The following is a 16,824-nucleotide window of genomic DNA, read 5'->3' on the forward strand; positions in this document are numbered from 1 at the left end:
TCATCAGATGCATCATCTGATGAAGTGAGTCTGTGCTCACGAAAGCTCATGCTCAAAACTTTTCTGTTAGTCTATAAGGTGCCACAGGACCCTTCAATACTTTACTGGTGTAGCTCCCAGCATGGGCTGCCAGTAACACCGAGGGTTAATGTTTACCCATATACATGGTCCAGCATTCCTGTCCCCAGCAGCCTGTCAAGGACACACCAGCCATGCTCTGGCTTCCAGCAGCCTTGGGCACTACCTAAAGGTTGACCCCACCATTCCCCTACTTCTGAATTTTCCTGTAAAACGTGTTCGGCAAATGTCCAGCTCTCTTAACGACAGTTCAGATATTACAGGTTTGTTGATCCTGAAGGGGTTAATACAAAAAACAGCTCACTAGTTTAGCTGGACTTACCAAACAACTCAATTTAAAACACAACTCTGGATTAAAGAATAAAACAAGTTTAACTCCAAAGAGACAGAGCAAGTATTAGTATATGGCATTAAAGTCAGAAATGGTTATAAGAGAAATAAAAATAAAATGGTCTCTAATAACTAAACTTAAGCATTTTACCTTAAACCATGTCTAGTTTTTTCATACATTCCCAGCAACAAGGCTTACTAAATTGTCATACCAGAACCTCAGTTCCCCATAATCTGCGTGGTGGTGCAGCCTCCTTTCAAGCCCCACACAGGGGCTCAGAGCTGCAGTGGGGCACCGGGGGGAACTCTCCCAACCCCAACCAAACCCTGAAGCACCAAATATGGTTGGATGACACCTCTCCTCGCCAACCCCAGCACCCACCACACCCCCCAGCCAGAGCCCTTTCACTCAAACTCTATCCCAACACTGATCTCCTTAACTCCAGCCCCGACCTAGAGCCCATGCCCCCAGACAGAGCCCTCACACTCCACACCCTCTGCTCCAGCCCTCAAGCCCCGCCCCCCCCAACTCAGAACCACTTGTCCCATTCCTGCCACACAACATATATTGTGTATCAATATGAAGACGATGCGTTGCCACATACCACCTCCACTTGAGTACACATAAGAAAATTCATTCTGCTCAGGAAAAAAATAGAGCAAATGCTGGTGAGTACCCCTCCTAAAGGGGTACACACACTTGCAAGTGCACCACAAGGTGTTTTTGCCCCTCACTTTAACAGTCCAGTTATCTTTTAAAATGCATTTTCCTGAGGGGTTACCCTTCGATCAAGTTCCTTCACACCAAGAGGATGAAAACATGGAGTTTTATGGTGAAAGAGTTCTGTTTGTTAAAACGCAGGTCAATCCCTCCTGCTCCCCTCTGTTGCCACCTAGCTACTAGAATTCCTTCTCCTCAAAAGACCCTATAATACACGACACTCATGCAGTTCCAGTAGAAGGCAAGGACAATGGCGGCTATTAAAAATGGTATCAGCCTTTAACAGCATTGTGTTATACACTCTCTTTCAGTCCGTAGCTACCCAGCTGTGAAGGCAGCACAGCAGGGAGCAATACCTGGAACCCTCTAAAAATAACCTTTTGACCCTTCCACCTCCACCCCACAACTCCCTTTTGGTCAGGAGCCCAAATCTGAGAAACGTTGATTTCCTCCATGAAATCTGTATAGCGTAAAGGTGCACACAAACACGAGATTTCACAGTCTGTGATGCACTTTTCACAGCTGTGAATTTGGTACAGTCCTATATTTAAAGTGTGTGAATTTCAAACCTAAATTATTGTAGTAGCTACATCTGCAATATGCTTTCTCAACATATATCACCACTACATTTACCTCTGAACAATTCTTGACAAGCTCAAGATTGATACTGCAAGAAAATATAAATGAGGAATCAGCCGAAAGCTATCTTAAAAATCCACTTTTTTATGAAAAGGTTGGCAACAGTATTTACATCCCAGCACCCTCAGTGCTAACATTTTAGTGGTAAATTCTTTAGAAAAGTAAAGTAGTTACACAGAATACATATGCACCCAAAATAACGATTGAATCTACAAGTTCCAGTTCAGAACAAAAGCTCGCTTGACTATATTGTTCAGACATTCTTTTGCTTACATACAGCTCTGAAGTATGCGACTAAAATGAACGCTTTGCAGCTGTCTCTTCAAGGGAAACAGAGATGTGCCTAACAAGCTGTGGGTTTGGGGTGTTGTTTTACTAATGGGTTGATATCCTCTTCAAATAAGCAGAATGTTCCTGCATTCATGTAGCGCTGAAACAAAAGGGAGATCAGATCTGACAATCAGCTGTAGGCCAGTGGAGGGGATGGCAGCTTTCCAAGGCAGGAGTGCCGAAATTTGACCTTTGGACCTCTATGTACGGTCCGACTGCTGGTCATACTCTCAAAGTCACTAGCAGTCCTACCTACAACAGCTTCATTAATAAATAAAGATGCAGTGCTTCACAGTGTAGGTGGTGTCTGTTAGCTTTAGCCGGTCATTCGTTAACCCACAGGTGGAATGGTTTTGAGCAAGCTCCTGGCTGCTTTGTGGGGTGGGGGGAGGTGCTGAGCTTCTGGCTCACGTGCCAATGAAAATCAGCTTGCATGCCACACTTGGCACTTGTCCTGGGGTTGCTGATCCTTGGGCTAAGTGAATGCTGCTACATTTTTGGAGATGGTCAGGATGACTGAAGACCTCTCTCTTCCTGTTTCCCTACACTGGTGGCTGTACCTATGGACTGTTTTTTTTTTAAAACAGGCTGAGATGTTTTTCAGAGTCAACAAGGGTGTTCAGCCATACCTGTGACTAGATGCTTTAGTGGGTTTTGAAAATTACAACCATTTGTCAATTATTGCCATCAACCAATATCAGCTTCCAGTTACATACACAAACCAATTACCAAGGCTAATGAATGATGTAAGAGGATAGCATACCTGCTCCAAGCAAATTATCCACACAAATGCAGGTTACTGACACACAGATATGCACTCTCTGTAAAGCCCTGTGTTACCTGAATGTCTAATTAAAAAAAAAATCAAATAGCTAATGCAACAATGAAGAGTCACAACCCAACCACAGACCTCAGATGGAAAAGAAAGCCAAGGTAAATACTGGAAAGATAAGACAGTTGAAGGTATTTAGAAGGCAAAGATAAGAGCATCTAAGAAAGTTCTGTCACAGGTGAAGGTTTAGTTAAATGAGGGCGGGGGGAAGGAGCTCAAATGTATTTAGTTAGTTAAAAATAGTAGAGAGATCACCTGTCTGGCTCCTTGTTCTTGGCTGATGAACCCACCATCACCAGATCACAATATATTCAGATGTGCTCCAAGAGGCTACATAAGTATTTGTCTTTTAAATTTTACATACCTGCTTCCACAGAATACACATGACTGTAAGATGCTAATTCTCATTTGGGATCCCCCTTCTTGATCTGACTGTAGCCTAATCATTTCTTCCTGAGAAGTCCTTACTGTTTGGGAAGGGGAGGGAATTATATGCAACATGGAGACTGACCAGTTCGGCACATTAGCCCCCCGCCCGACTCCCAAAGAACGCCACACACACATCCTAAACAACTTGTCCACCATTACTTTCTAGGCATGTCTTGGCAAAGATTTGTGTCAGCCTCATACTGCAGTACCTGGGAAAGCATTGCTATTTTGAAGAAACCAGAGCTGTTCAGAACTCACTAGATGTATTGCACCTCAGTGCGAGCACAAGCTATCCTAAAAATAGGAAACAGACTAACAGAAGAAATTACACATCTAACACTAGGGTATGTTTACACTTGAGCAGTACACAGTTACAGCACTGAAGCTTTGCTGCTGTCATGAAGACACCTCCTACATTAAAGAAAGGAAATTTTCCATCGGTTCAGTAATCCACCTTTCTGAGAAGCAGTAGCTAGGTCAGCAGAAAAATTCTTCTGTCAAACTATCCATAGCCACACAAAGGGTTAGGCAAACCTAACTACTTTGTACAGGGTATGAAATTTTCACAGCCCTGAGTGACGTGGCTAGGTCACCATAATATTTAGATGCAGGCCGGGCCTTAAAAGGATACCCCAGTCTTTGTTTCAGACCCAAGAGTACAGAATAGCTACTAAGACACAATGATAAGGACAAATAAATGACACTTTCTGCATGGATAAAACCATTCAAAATAACTTTATAAATTCTGTCACATTTCTGCTTTGTACATCATTCCCTCCCATTCCTCAAGTTTGTTACTGAAAATTCACAATCTTTGCGCTTTGCTTTCTCTGAAAGGCAGCTTAGTGGAACGCAAACACAACCATCAGCACCTTATTTACAAAATTGCAACATAATCCGCCCCATCTCAAAAAAAAATTAAGGTTCTCCTTAACAAGATACTCCAACAAAATGTAAATAAGTGCCACATTTTGAGCAGTATTTTCTGAAGACAACTTATAAAGGTTAGCTCACTTTTGCAACTCCTGTACGACAGAGTGAGCCAAAGTTTCACTCACCATCGAGCAGGCTAAAAATACCACATTTCAAGTATTAAATCAATGTATGAGAAGTTTTTTTTTTTTTAAAGACAATCTATAGTTTGATAAATAACACAACGGAACAGTATCTCTTTAAGTACTGCATATAAAAATGGTGTCCAGTTTTGAACTGTTAGCAAGACAGGTGCACAGACCAAAAAGGTGATCAAAGAAAATCCTAAAAACTGTAGCAACTTGAGAGCCCCCCAAGTTTAATATTTTCTAAGTCTCCGTTGAATTATTCTGCTGGTTTGGGGACATCTGATTTGTGTTGTTTGGATCTACAAGTGTAGTTCATTCTAGACAAGAAATTCTATTCTCATATAGAAAACAATTCAAGCTTCATTCAGCAGATAAATCCTATTACATCCAGCTTCTTTATGACTGCTTTTCAATGAGATGCAATGCATTAATTCCTTCTGGAATCACATCCTTGGCCATAATAAACCCAATTTGCCTCATGATGTGTCTTGCTTCAATTCTCCATTTCATGCAGATCTTCTTCAGGGTCTGTCTTCTTGTGTTTCCTCATATGTTTGTATTTCTCAACATAGGCCTTTACCAGATTGGCCACCTTCATGGGATTGATTTCTCCACTTTTGCTATGACAAATCTACAGGGCAAAAAAACAGATTATTCAGTTAATGTTTATAAATGTCCAAAAGGGTGAGAAAGACAGTTGTCAAACTACCATTTTTACTTCAGACCTGCCTTCCCAAGTATATATATGTTGTGTAATAATGCAAGAGTAGTGATAAAAAGCATAAAAAAATTAACATGTGAGCAGGCAAATACCACAAGGTGAACTCCAAGAGCTGTTTTAGCTGACTTGACTAGTAATGCAAACATAACAGAACACAGATGCCAGCCTAAGCTTTCTCTGCAAAACAGGCTCTGATTGATTTCAGTCTCAACATTTTGGAAAGACTTCGACTCTGGACAAGACACATTCTGCGTTAGTAGGACTCACTGATGTTTGCTGGCAATAAAGGAATAGCCAGAGACAAGACTCTCGTTCTATTCCACGATCTGAAGGTATCATCTTTAGACAGATTATTTTGCCTGTTCCCCTGCAAGCTTGACCCCTTCAACCCTGTCTACATCCCTGTCCCGGTCCTGCGTTTTCCATACTGCTGGCTCTTTATCCCAGTACCATTCACCTTGCTTTCCCAATTGCTGGCTCCACTCCTCAGTCCTGTTTCCCTGCCCCACTGGGACTTAGTCCACTGTCTCCTCTGCTTCCTTCTCACTGGCTCCCACTCAATCATTCTCCACTGTCAATTTCAGCCTCTCTCTGCCTACCCCACCCATGCTCTTTGCCCAGCTCAGTTGCCTCATCAGGTATTAAAATGTTCCACCCCCAGTTCTTGTTCACCAACCCTCCATTCCCTTCATTGGATCCTAGTCCTAGAAGGAGCAGTCACAGAGTGCAGGAGAGACAGGCTCACTTCTCTTCCTGCTAACACCCAGCCCACTCCAAAGCAGTTGGAAATAACCATTTCAGGAAAAGTCCAGTTTAGCCCTGAAGCCATGGGGTGGGAAGATGCATGCTGTTACTCTGTGGGGTGGTGCAGGCATAGCTTGTTCAGCCCTAAGAGAAACTGAGCTCAAATGCGCTCAGTGAAGTTGGAATCTTCAACTTCAGAAAGTAAAAATAAGTCCAAGTATGTGTGAACTGTGATTTTTCAAAAGCTTACATCTTGGGCAAATTTTAAGGTAGACAGAAAAAGGCCCATCCTCAATGCAAAGGCCACCCCCTGACAAATACCCAGTTCCTGCTCTAAAGCATGGGAACAAGAGCTGTTCCAAGAAAAGGGCACAGAATTTAGCATGACAGAAACCATGTATACTTCCTTAACTCATTCTCAGAAATTAGACTTTTGACTGACATCTTCCAAAGAAAACTCAGCCTGAAGCAGATTCCTTCTCCTGCTCAACAGGGAAGACAGGGAAAACATCTGTCTACCACTCAGAAGTTCAGCAAACTGAAAACAGGAGTATTAAAATGGAAAGTGCCAGAGAACCTTAATAATAGGGGATGATACCAGCTGTGCCTAAAATACCTACTTCTTATGTCAAGTTCTGCAAGACCCCATGCAGCGGTCTAGAATCTGCCACTATATTACAGCACATAACCACAATAGATTATAAATATAATTTGAGCTTTGACACCTATCTATCTGTGCCACTCTCTATTTTAAAGGTAAATGGTTCCTTATTTTACCTTCTGTACTGCCTTCCGCAGAATATCTTTGTATTCCTCCTTGGTAATCTCCCTCTTCTGGTAAAAAGGCTTAATAGCAAGTTTCACTTCTTCCACAGCCCTCTCCTGCATGTGCAGTTTCTTCATATACTACAAAGCAAAAATGAAAAATTGTGTTTATTTACCAAGTTATTTGTAACCAGCCTCCTGTGTCCAGCCCTGTTAAAACAAGTCAGCTGACAAAGCAAAGATTTATTTCAAGACTTAGAGTTAAAAATGCAGTTAAACCTATTTGTAGGCAACAAAATTAATTAAAAAAATAAACAAATTTTTTAAGCAGACTGCAACATAAAAACTACAATTCCTGTTCCAGTAAACCCCCTACATGGTGCCAAGTTAAATGAAGGTTTTACTCTATTTTGGCAGTCATTCCTCAATTCACTTTTTCATTAATTGTTTTTAGACGAAAAACTCTTATCCAGCAGCCTTGAATGTGAAGCACCCATCCATTTATAAAGAGGACCTAAAAGGCTTTAAGATTGTTTAGGAAAGCAAATCACAGCTGGGAAGATAATATTTCAATGTCGAATAAACCCTAAAATTACCCAGAAAAGATTGGCTGCACAAAGATATCCAAGATAAAGCATTACAAATCACATCAAAACCAGCTTACAATTCTTCTGCTGAAACAAACTGACCTCACAATGCATAAAAATTGCTGTTCAGATTTACAGTAAAAGTGAATTGTATGGAGCATTTTTAGGACTTGTACACGTGTTAATCCAATCAAGCAACCCAACTCTCCCTCCAGGCGCTGCAGATAGGACAAGTAATGAGCTTAAGATATTGGAAATAAATTAGGTTATTTTACATAGCACCAAAATCTTTCTAATTATAGTGAAAATGAAGTAATAAAATAAGTTTCAGAGGAAAGCTTTGGAATTTGTGTCACTGAAGGTTTTTATGACCAGGGTAGACCAGTGATGAACACCCTACAGCCTGAGGGCCAGATGTGGCCCACTTGTGCTCTACCTGTGGCCCATGGGCCCCTTGGCTGCTTCTCCCCACTCCACCCCAATGTTCCTCTAATGCACTAAAGCCCTGTACTTCCTAGCTCCTCCTCCTGCCTCCACCTGCTCCCCCCACACTTTCAGAGCAAGAAAATCTTTTGATCTGTGCTCTGTCCCTGCTCTTCTCGCTCCCTCCCAAAGCTGGGAGTTGAGAGGGGACAGAGTGTGAATCAGATGAAGGAGCAAGGAAGAGCAGGACTCCAATGTGCAAGAGGTGTTGGGGGAGGGGGCCCACAGGTGGAGCCCCATTGGGTTGCTGCAGCCCACTGCAGTGAAGAACCACCACCCATGTGGCCCACTCACAATTCATGGGTGCCATTGCTGAATTAGACCTATCAGAGGTGGTCTAGGTATATTGTGTCCTGTCTCAGCAAAGGAGGAAAGTCTAGATTACCTCTTGAAGCCCACTCCAGCCCTACATGTCTCTAATTCTCTAACAAACTAGATTATCTAGACTTCTGAGGTACCCAGATTATGTCCAACTCAACATAAAAGAGAAGGAACTTAGGTATTTATGCAAGTTTGAACATTCTGGCTTTCAGGAATTTTCCATCTGACGGCAGGTCACACATCCCAATGTTTGAAAGTACACTCAAACTCTACTGCAGAGAAATTTAACACTTTTGGTTTGATGCCAACAAGTAGAAGAAACTGATGCAGGCCCAGCTGATTTCATTGTGATGGGAAAGGGAGAGAGACAGATGACTATGCAGAAAGGAGCCTCAAGCTCCTCCTTCTAAGAGTATTCAGCTACAGGAAGGACTGCTCCTGTGGTCCAGCTGAAGCTGCAGAGTGACGCTAACTAGGGCAGAGACCTAGGAAGGAGTCTGACATGCAAGAGTGAGATATAACAATGATGAGGTGGGTCCAGTATTCCACTGGCACCAGAGTTAGTCATTCTGACTGTCAGCACAGTGAAGTCACATGACATGAAATATCTGTGACCCAAAAAGCAAGTTAAAACAAATCTGAACAACTCATTCATCCTTCGCTTCAGATGATATCGACAAGCCAGGGATATGTTGCTCATGATTTCTGACAACACACAAATGCCTCAGTGGGACTGGAATAGCCTGGTTACATAACTCTAGATATCTGTTAACAGAAGGGCTTTCACTTACCTCTTCATTTTTTGTTTTGTCCAATGGAGGTTTAGGTGCTTTGCTTTTCTCTTCCACGTCTCCAGCTGAAGCAGCCTGATTTCCAGGTTCAGAAGCAGTAGCCAGGCTGTCTGGCTCTGGAGTCAAATTCTGACCTGCCACACAGCCAAGCAGAGGAAGACTCCCCTGCATTATGAATTGAACTGTGGGCTGACTCACCGGTGCATAGGGCGGAAGGCTTGAGGGCAGAGGTGGTGTCAAAGGTAGGTTTTGACTGTATACCTGTAAAACAGAAACTCTTTAGTAAATGCTCATTGGTATTACAGTGCTGAAAGGCAGAGTGTAGAGAATTTGAAAGCAGCTTCTACCCATTGAAACAGAGAAGTGATTCACTGCCAAACATTTAAGTCAAAAGGGCTGAGGTTTCGTGCCATAAGCAATGCTTCCGTGCTCCACCAGACAGCACTACTCCTACTCAATTTCTCACTGGTGGCAGCACAGATGGACAAGCACATATAGCATGAACCATGGCCACAAGGCTGGGTTTTACAGCAATACACAATTCACTCCCCAAAAGCAAGATTTTGGGAGGCAAATAAATGCTTGAAAACAGAAGCTACAAGTGTATTGCGAAGTAAATGAATGAACTTTGATTTTTAATCTATGTGTGAGGCCTGTTTCAGAGAATAAACAGTTAATGATTTGCTGAAGTATATGGGCTGTATGAAATGTACTACGTGCAGAGAAAGGAGCAGAATTCTGTAATGAAAGGGGTGGGGGAAAAGGCCATGGATGAGGTGGGATGGCCTTCCATGACACTTTGCTTTTGGAGCGGGAACCAACCTGAGAGGAATCTAGATCAGGAAACATAGGCTCAGGAATCATATAATTGGTTGGAGGAGGCTCATTTAACTGCACCTGATTTAATGTTTGGCTCAAGTCCTCTGCTTTCCAGGCCACTTCCTTTGCTCTCTGAAGTTTGTAAAATGGCACCCCTAAAAGTCCCAAGGGGGGGGGGAGAAAAAAAAATCAACAACTGAAGAGTCATAATTACAAAGCAAGCCATAAGAAAAGCAAAGGTCTAAGAATGTACGACACACAGCAGCCCAAATTTTCAAAAGTAAATAGTTATTTTGGGTCACCAGCTTGAAATACCTGAATTTTAGAGGCTTCTCATCACTTTCTGAAAATCATGCCCGATTAAGGTGTTTGTGATGCAGTTCTATTCTGACAGAGGTTTAATAGTATCACAGGGAGGGACCTACATTCATACTGTCTCCATAATTTCTGTATCAAATGTGCTGAATAAAAAGACGATTTTTCTCCCAGTCTTGCAAACACAACCTGGGCTCTGAGAGTCCAACTGGATTCTTTCTATCACAATCACAACCAGCACAGAGGCTTGGCAGAACAAAGAAGGTCCTTGGCTACACCTAAAAAGACTCACTGCTTTTCTTTCAGTTATGAGCCAAGAGACACTTGTGAAAGCTCATTGGTGTACTAGGTGTGCAGAAGTGTAACTGACCGGAATTTGTCAAACAATTCAGTTGATGCACAGAAGCAAAACAAATCCAGTTACATTCCTCTTCACTGTGTTGGCTCTACAAGGCTAACAAGAATAAAGAGCAGTTATTTGTACCACTAGTCACTTTAAACAATGAGAAACCTGCTCTGCAGCTGGTCTGAGAAACTTAACAGACTCAACATCATCATTCAGGGCTGTGAAAAACCTCACACCCTGTGTGATATAATTAATCCAGCCTAGCTCTCCCTCCCTCCTGTATATGCAGCCAACTTGATGGAAGAATTCTTGCAGCTGCCTAGCTACGGCCTCTCAAGAAAGTGAGTTTACTACTGCAATGGAAAATCCCTTTTGTACCTGTAGCAACTAGCTATGCAGTGTAGTAGCAGCTGTGCTGCCCATGGGTAGACAAAGAGTTATGACAAATGACTTTTCTTCAGAGTTTCACTACAGAAGCAAGAGACAGCTTTCTATTTCATTGACGTGGTCCCTTAATGCGCTCAGTGCATTAGGATTATAGACGCAATCAGGCAAAATTCACAGAGCAGACATAATAAAAATGTAGGAGTCAGGAGTATGTCATAGTGAGGCTGAAATCCAAGCCAAAACAGCCAAGGAGATCTGTTACCTGTTAAAGTCACAGAATCCATGATCAAATCATATCCTTACAGATAAGTGTTTTACAAAAACCACACACCACAAACTTACTTGGTGTTTTTTCAGCACTCAAAGCATCACATTCTTCCTCTTGTAAATTCCACGTAACCCTTTTCACAAGTGCTTTAGCTTTTAACACAGGCCCCTGAGGTACTGCCTCCAATTCAGGCTTATTTACAGCATCGTCTGTCTCTAACACAGGACACTCATCTTTAGCATCTTTCACACACTCTGCAACTTTATTTTCCAATAAGCTTTGGGTTGGTATTGCCTCACATTCATCCTGTACAATAACTGCCTTCTCTTGAGGTGATTCCATTAGAGATGGACACACTCCAATATCTTCTATGTTAGCTGTAGTCTCCTCCAGGCTCATACTGTTGTGACTACTCACCCCAGCTGAAACAGCCCCTTCTATTAATTCCCTTCCAAGGGAAGGATCTATATTGTCATGTGAAACAAGATAACTTGTGTTCTCTGGCAGAGGGGGCACAGCTTCATTTATCAATTCCTCAGAGACTTGCTTCATCTCTGCACTCTCTTGGGCATCTTCCTGTTGTACAGCAGTGCCTCTCGGAATCTCCTTCTCAGGTACTATGGCTGATGGGATGTTTACGGAAACATCTTCTGGTGTTGGCTCTCCCAGCTCTTGTTTCAAAGAATGACAGTGTACTAAAATATTGGATACATTGTCATCAGAAGGCCTCTGATCCTTCTCTGGAGGAGGAAGTGATGACACCTCTTTTGGCTTGTGCTTCCTTTCCCTCGAGCGTGATCTCGAACGTGGCCTTTTCCCCTTAGATTTAGTGCTTTTGTGCTCTCTGGACTGCGATACAGAGGGTGACCTAGATCCCCATTTTCGCCTCTCCCGTGACTTGGATCTTGATCTCTTTCTCTCCCTTGATTTTGAGCTGCCATCTTTTTTATCATCTCTCTCATGGCTTTTGTCTCTCCTGTGCTTCCGCCTTTTAGTTTTCTCAACACTATTTGATCGTGAACGCTCTCTTCCTCTTGACTGAGAGCCAGACTGCCTTTTCTTTTTCCGGCTTTCATAAAACTCAAAAGAAGAGCTGCCAGGACTCCCTGATCGTGACCTGGATTTCTTTCTGTCCCTGGACCAGGAACCTTTTGCTTTTTTGTCTCTTGTTTTATCCTTTGCTTTCTTTTTCTTTGATCTTTCATGACTACTAGAACTGTCACTAGAAGACCTCCTGTTCTTGGATTTCACTTTGCGCATTTTGCTGTATTCCTCCTCAGCTGACCAAGAGGCGGACCTGGAGCTTCTGTCCCTCGAGCGTGTTCTCGATCTGGACCTTGATGGGAGTCTCTTATGTTCTTTGAGGAGTGCCTTTTTTCTTTTCATTTTTTTCCGGCTTTGTGAGCTGGAATTAGACCAGGATCGGGAACGTGACTGTCTCTCCACTTGTTCTTGTTTAATGATTTTTTGCTGCCCATCATTACTAGAGCGGCTCTCTGACTCTAGCTTCATACTAGGTCTAGCTAGATCTTTGGCATCAAAGAACACACTAGGACTTTCTCTGCTTTCTTCTTTTGTGTACAGCAAGTTAGAAGTCCGTTTGACTGCAGATGAAGTACAGGGGCTGCTTTGTGATTCTTCATCCATTTTCTCTTGTTCTGTATCGGAGATCTGTTCCACAATCCTACCCTCTAGTGTCACATCATCATGAGACTCTGTGTTACTTGATGGAACATCCGAGGATTCAGCCCCCGACCCAAAGATATTTTCCACTGTGTAAGGGGTAAAGCGACGTACAGTTTGAAATGTTTGAACTCTAGGACTTTCAATAGAAATGGTTCTGGTGATGCTAGTCAGTGGAACCCCTGAGACAAGCCTTTCAGGACTGCTGTCGGCTGAACTTGAATCTGAGCCTGTTGGGTCAAAGGGATCATATAATATTTCACTTTTGATCTGTTTTGGTTTTTTAATTGAGAAGAGAGGGGAAGGATTCTCCTTCCGTTGCACTTTGTTGTCTACAGGACGGAAGGTATTACAAAATCCGGGATTAGACAGTCTGCTAGAATGGCCAGCATTTCCAGGGATATTAATCTTAAAGCTCTCAAAAGAAGAGCTTCCACCTTTACCCCTTGATGACCCCAATAGTGTTGAAGTGCCATAGGCACCTGTATTTGTGGGAAAAGAACCTGCACTTGTGTGCGTCTGTTGTTGAGATTCCTTCATATTTGACTTTGTGCCTTCCATCTTGCTCTCTTTTCCTGACTGATTAGTACTCCCTCTGCCAGTCAGCTGAGTTACACAGGAATTGGGGATGTCACAGCTTTGGTTCCCTGAAGGTTCTGATTCTGAATGCTTGCTGACTTCTTCCTTTTTAATCTTTGGTATCCTGGGAAGCTCAGAGATATCAATCCTCTTGGGTGCTGGTTTTAGCAGCTGTCTCACAGCTACACTTTCTGAACCCATATTACAGTTACTACTGAAGGGTTTAAAAGATGTGGAGCAAGAGGGCACTACTGATTGTTTCAAATTTCCATTAAATCTAGGCATTTCATTAGATTTCAGACCAGGTCTGCTTGGATTTGACATGCTGAGAGTCTGAACAGATCTAGGAGTCATTGAATATTCTAATCTAACAGTTGCTCTTCCTGATGTGGTCTGTGAGGGGTTCACTGCCTTCTTGAGCTTGCTTTCTGAGGATGACGCTGAAAATAAGCTTGATGAGGTGGATCTAGTGTGAGGATTCAGCCCAAATGAAGCTGAAGGTTCTGCACTAGAGCTGCTTGCTGTGGTCCCTGAGTAAAGTGTACTTGGTTGATGATTTTCTCCTGATCCAACTTCCATTCTTGAGTCACTCACTGAGTTTCTCTGCAGCGATGGAACTTAAAGAAAAACACAAAAGAAAAAGTTTTCACCATTTATTCCTTTTATTTTAAAAAGTAACATGAATTCTGGACTAGTTTTAATCTTCCACTTTTACCCGGGGAAGCACACTTGGCAACAGCAAACCGCCACACCAGCTACCATTTTAGTCAAATGCTCGAGGCTTGTGTTGAAGAAAGGTGTCTTTGTGGCAACCAATTACTACTATTAAAGTAGCAAGTGCACTTGGCAACACCAAAGGTCATAAAATGAGACTGTTTCTAACCTGTTAGCCATGGACTGATTAACCTATGCAGACAGCGATATGTGGGGAATTAAAGGACAATTAGTTTTAATAATTATGTTTATTTCAATATGAACAGATATTTTTCCAAGATAAAAACAAAAAAGCAGTCCAGTAGCACTTTAAAGAATAATAAAATTAAATTATTAGGTGATGAGCTTTCGTGGAACACACACACTACTTCATATCATAGCCTTTTTTAGTCTTTAAAGTGCTACTGGACTGCTTTTTTGTTTTGATAGTATACAGACTAGCATGGCTATCTCTGTTACTATTTTCAAAGATAAGAATGATTAAATCAAGAAAGCGTGTGTATCTGACCATATGAATTCAGTACGTACTTGGCCAAGTATTTAACTTAACCTACACCACTCCTCGTTTGTCTGTTGATACCATTAACAAGCGTGTTTCACAAACAACAAACAAGTGAAATGTGAAATTCCAGAAAAACTGGGTTTTAAGGTCCCCATGCTTCATCCAGTTCACAAACAGTTGTAGTAAATAAAACAGCTACCATTCAGTAATTGCACATAGGCCCCTTCCAATTTCATGGCCATGAAAAACATGTCATGGACTGTGCAATTTGGTCTCCCCCTGTGAAACATGGCCATTTGTGCGTTTTTATACCATACGTCACAGAAGGAGACCAATATTTCTCAAATTGGGGGTCCCGACCCAAGAGAGAGTTGTAGGGTGATGCAATGTTATTTTAGAAAAGGTCATAATATTACCACCTTTCCTTCTGCAACGTCAAGCCACTCCATCCTCACTTCTGCTCTGCATGCTTCTGGGCAGTGACTCTGGCTGCTGCAACACTACCATGGTGCCTCATTACTATGGCCCCTCTGAAGGGAATTTGAAGCAAGCTAATGAAGTGCTGACATCCATATTCAGCGCCTCATTAGCATAATGGCAGCTGTGTGAACAAACTTCAATTTTCAGATTGACAGAAGATGGAGGCAGCTTTGAAGTAAGTGCCCTGCTTCGACATTCCCTTACTTCATTCTAGTTCTGCGGGAGTAAGGGAATGTCGAAGCGGGGAGCTGGTTTCAAAGATGCCCCCATCTTAGCTCTCAATCTGAAAATCAAAGTTTGTTCATGCAGTCACCATTATGCTCATAAGGCTCTGAAATATACATGTCAGCGCCTCATTAGCTTGCTTTGAATTGCCTCATTACCATGGCCCCTCCGACAGGACCAAGGTAGTGTAGCAGCAGCCTCTGCCTCCAAAGGTGGGCTTCTGGACACCACTCTCCAGCTAACCGACTCTGAAGGTAATGCTGCTGCCAGCAGCAGTGCAGATTTAATGGTAGCAGTACTGCAACAGCCCTACAGTAACCTTATGACACCCCCCTCCACCACTCCATTTGGGTCAGGATGCCGACAATTGCAACATAGTGAAATTTCAGATTTAAATTGCCAAAATCACGTTACGTACTGTAGGTTCAGTCTCCCTGGTCCAGTACCCTTGGGACCTGACTGATCGTGAACCAGGAATTTGCCAGACCAGGGGAGATTAGTGCCAGCCCTTCAGCTGACACCAGGCCTGGGCTTTGCTCTGGTGGCTAACTTAGGGAAGGGAGCACTCTGCTCCAAGCCCCCAGATGCAAGTCTCCACAGCCACCCAACCTCTTCCCCCCGAACTCCCCCCAGTCTCTGCTCCTCTCCCTCTCCTCACCAAGCTTGAATCCCACTAATCAGCTATTTGTGGTGCTCCAGAAACTCTAGGAGGCTGAAGGAGTTGCTGAGCACAGGACTCTTGCTTTTTCTCTATAAGCATATCAGCTGCTGAGCACTCACAGGATATCAGACTGTGGATGTTGCTGGACAAGAGAAGTCCAGATTAAAAATGCAGGTTGACCCTCTATAAATTCCTATGACTTTTAAATTAACCAAAATGGACTGTAAATCTGGTAGGGCCCTACTTATACAAATGACAATCACCACCTCCCATTAAACCAGTTCAATGACCTTAAGTCAATCCAATTAAAATAGGAGACACTAGTTGGTACCTACCACCCTGATTATGTATATGCTCAAAATTAAGTACATAGCTTAGCACATATGGGCTGTGTCCACACTTGCTTTCCTCTTCTGAAAGAGGCATGCAAATGAGGTGCAGATTTACATATCTAGCATCTCATTTGCATATTCTTTTCAAAGAGCTTCTTTCAAAAGAAAAAGAGCAGCGTAGATGGGGCTCTTGAAAGTAAACCCCATGTTCGAAAGAACCCTCCTTCTTACAAAAAAGGGAAAAAAGTGTTCTTTCAAAGATGGGATTTACTTTCAAAAGAGCCAAGTCTACACTGCTTTTCTTCTTTCGAAAGAATATACAAAGGAAGCACCAGACATGTAAATATGCATCTCCTTTGCATTTTCAATTTCCCTCATTTGCATGACTCTTTTGAAAGAGAAATGCAAGTATAGACACAGCCATGTAATGTCTAAGACAGAGACTTGCATGTCTAAATACCAAACAATTAAGAACTGAGAATACAAACCCTCACCTGCCCTCTTTGCTGTCAGCGATCCATCTCTATTGATGACCACATCAGATCCACTCATCATGAGGAGGCTCTGTCCAGACAGGATACTTCCCAATAGGTCAGGCACAGCGGGGGCTTCTGCTTCTTGTTCAGGAATCAAGACAGGCACACTGCTCCTGCAGGTTACAGGAGTGTTACATTTTCTTTA

The 16,824-nt window shown here is 42.6% G+C and overlaps 1 protein-coding gene across 5 annotated transcripts in view; it reads right to left on the reverse strand.

Moving 5' to 3' along the window:
- Positions 1-1,460: 1,460 nt before the first annotated feature.
- Positions 1,461-16,824, reverse strand: part of PHRF1 (PHD and ring finger domains 1) — a 53,085-nt gene continuing 37,721 nt past the window's right edge. For 2 of the 5 annotated variants that reach the window (XM_074997885.1, XM_074997886.1), the window contains 6 exons: positions 16,638-16,792; positions 11,042-13,846; positions 9,730-9,806; positions 8,833-9,093; positions 6,663-6,791; positions 1,462-5,051 (listed from right to left, as the gene is read on the reverse strand). In XM_074997885.1, coding sequence (XP_074853986.1) covers positions 4,914-5,051; positions 6,663-6,791; positions 8,833-9,093; positions 9,730-9,806; positions 11,042-13,846; positions 16,638-16,792 — 3,565 coding nt within the window. In that variant the 3' untranslated portion in view covers positions 1,462-4,913. Of the gene's footprint in view, positions 5,052-6,662; positions 6,792-8,832; positions 9,094-9,729; positions 9,807-11,041; positions 13,847-16,637; positions 16,793-16,824 lie in introns of those variants that run through there. The other 3 variants (XM_074997883.1, XM_074997884.1, XM_074997887.1) reach the window with 3 other exon arrangements.

This window comes from Carettochelys insculpta, chromosome 6 (genome assembly GCF_033958435.1).
Source record: "Carettochelys insculpta isolate YL-2023 chromosome 6, ASM3395843v1, whole genome shotgun sequence".
Classification (NCBI taxonomy): domain Eukaryota; kingdom Metazoa; phylum Chordata; order Testudines; family Carettochelyidae; genus Carettochelys; species Carettochelys insculpta.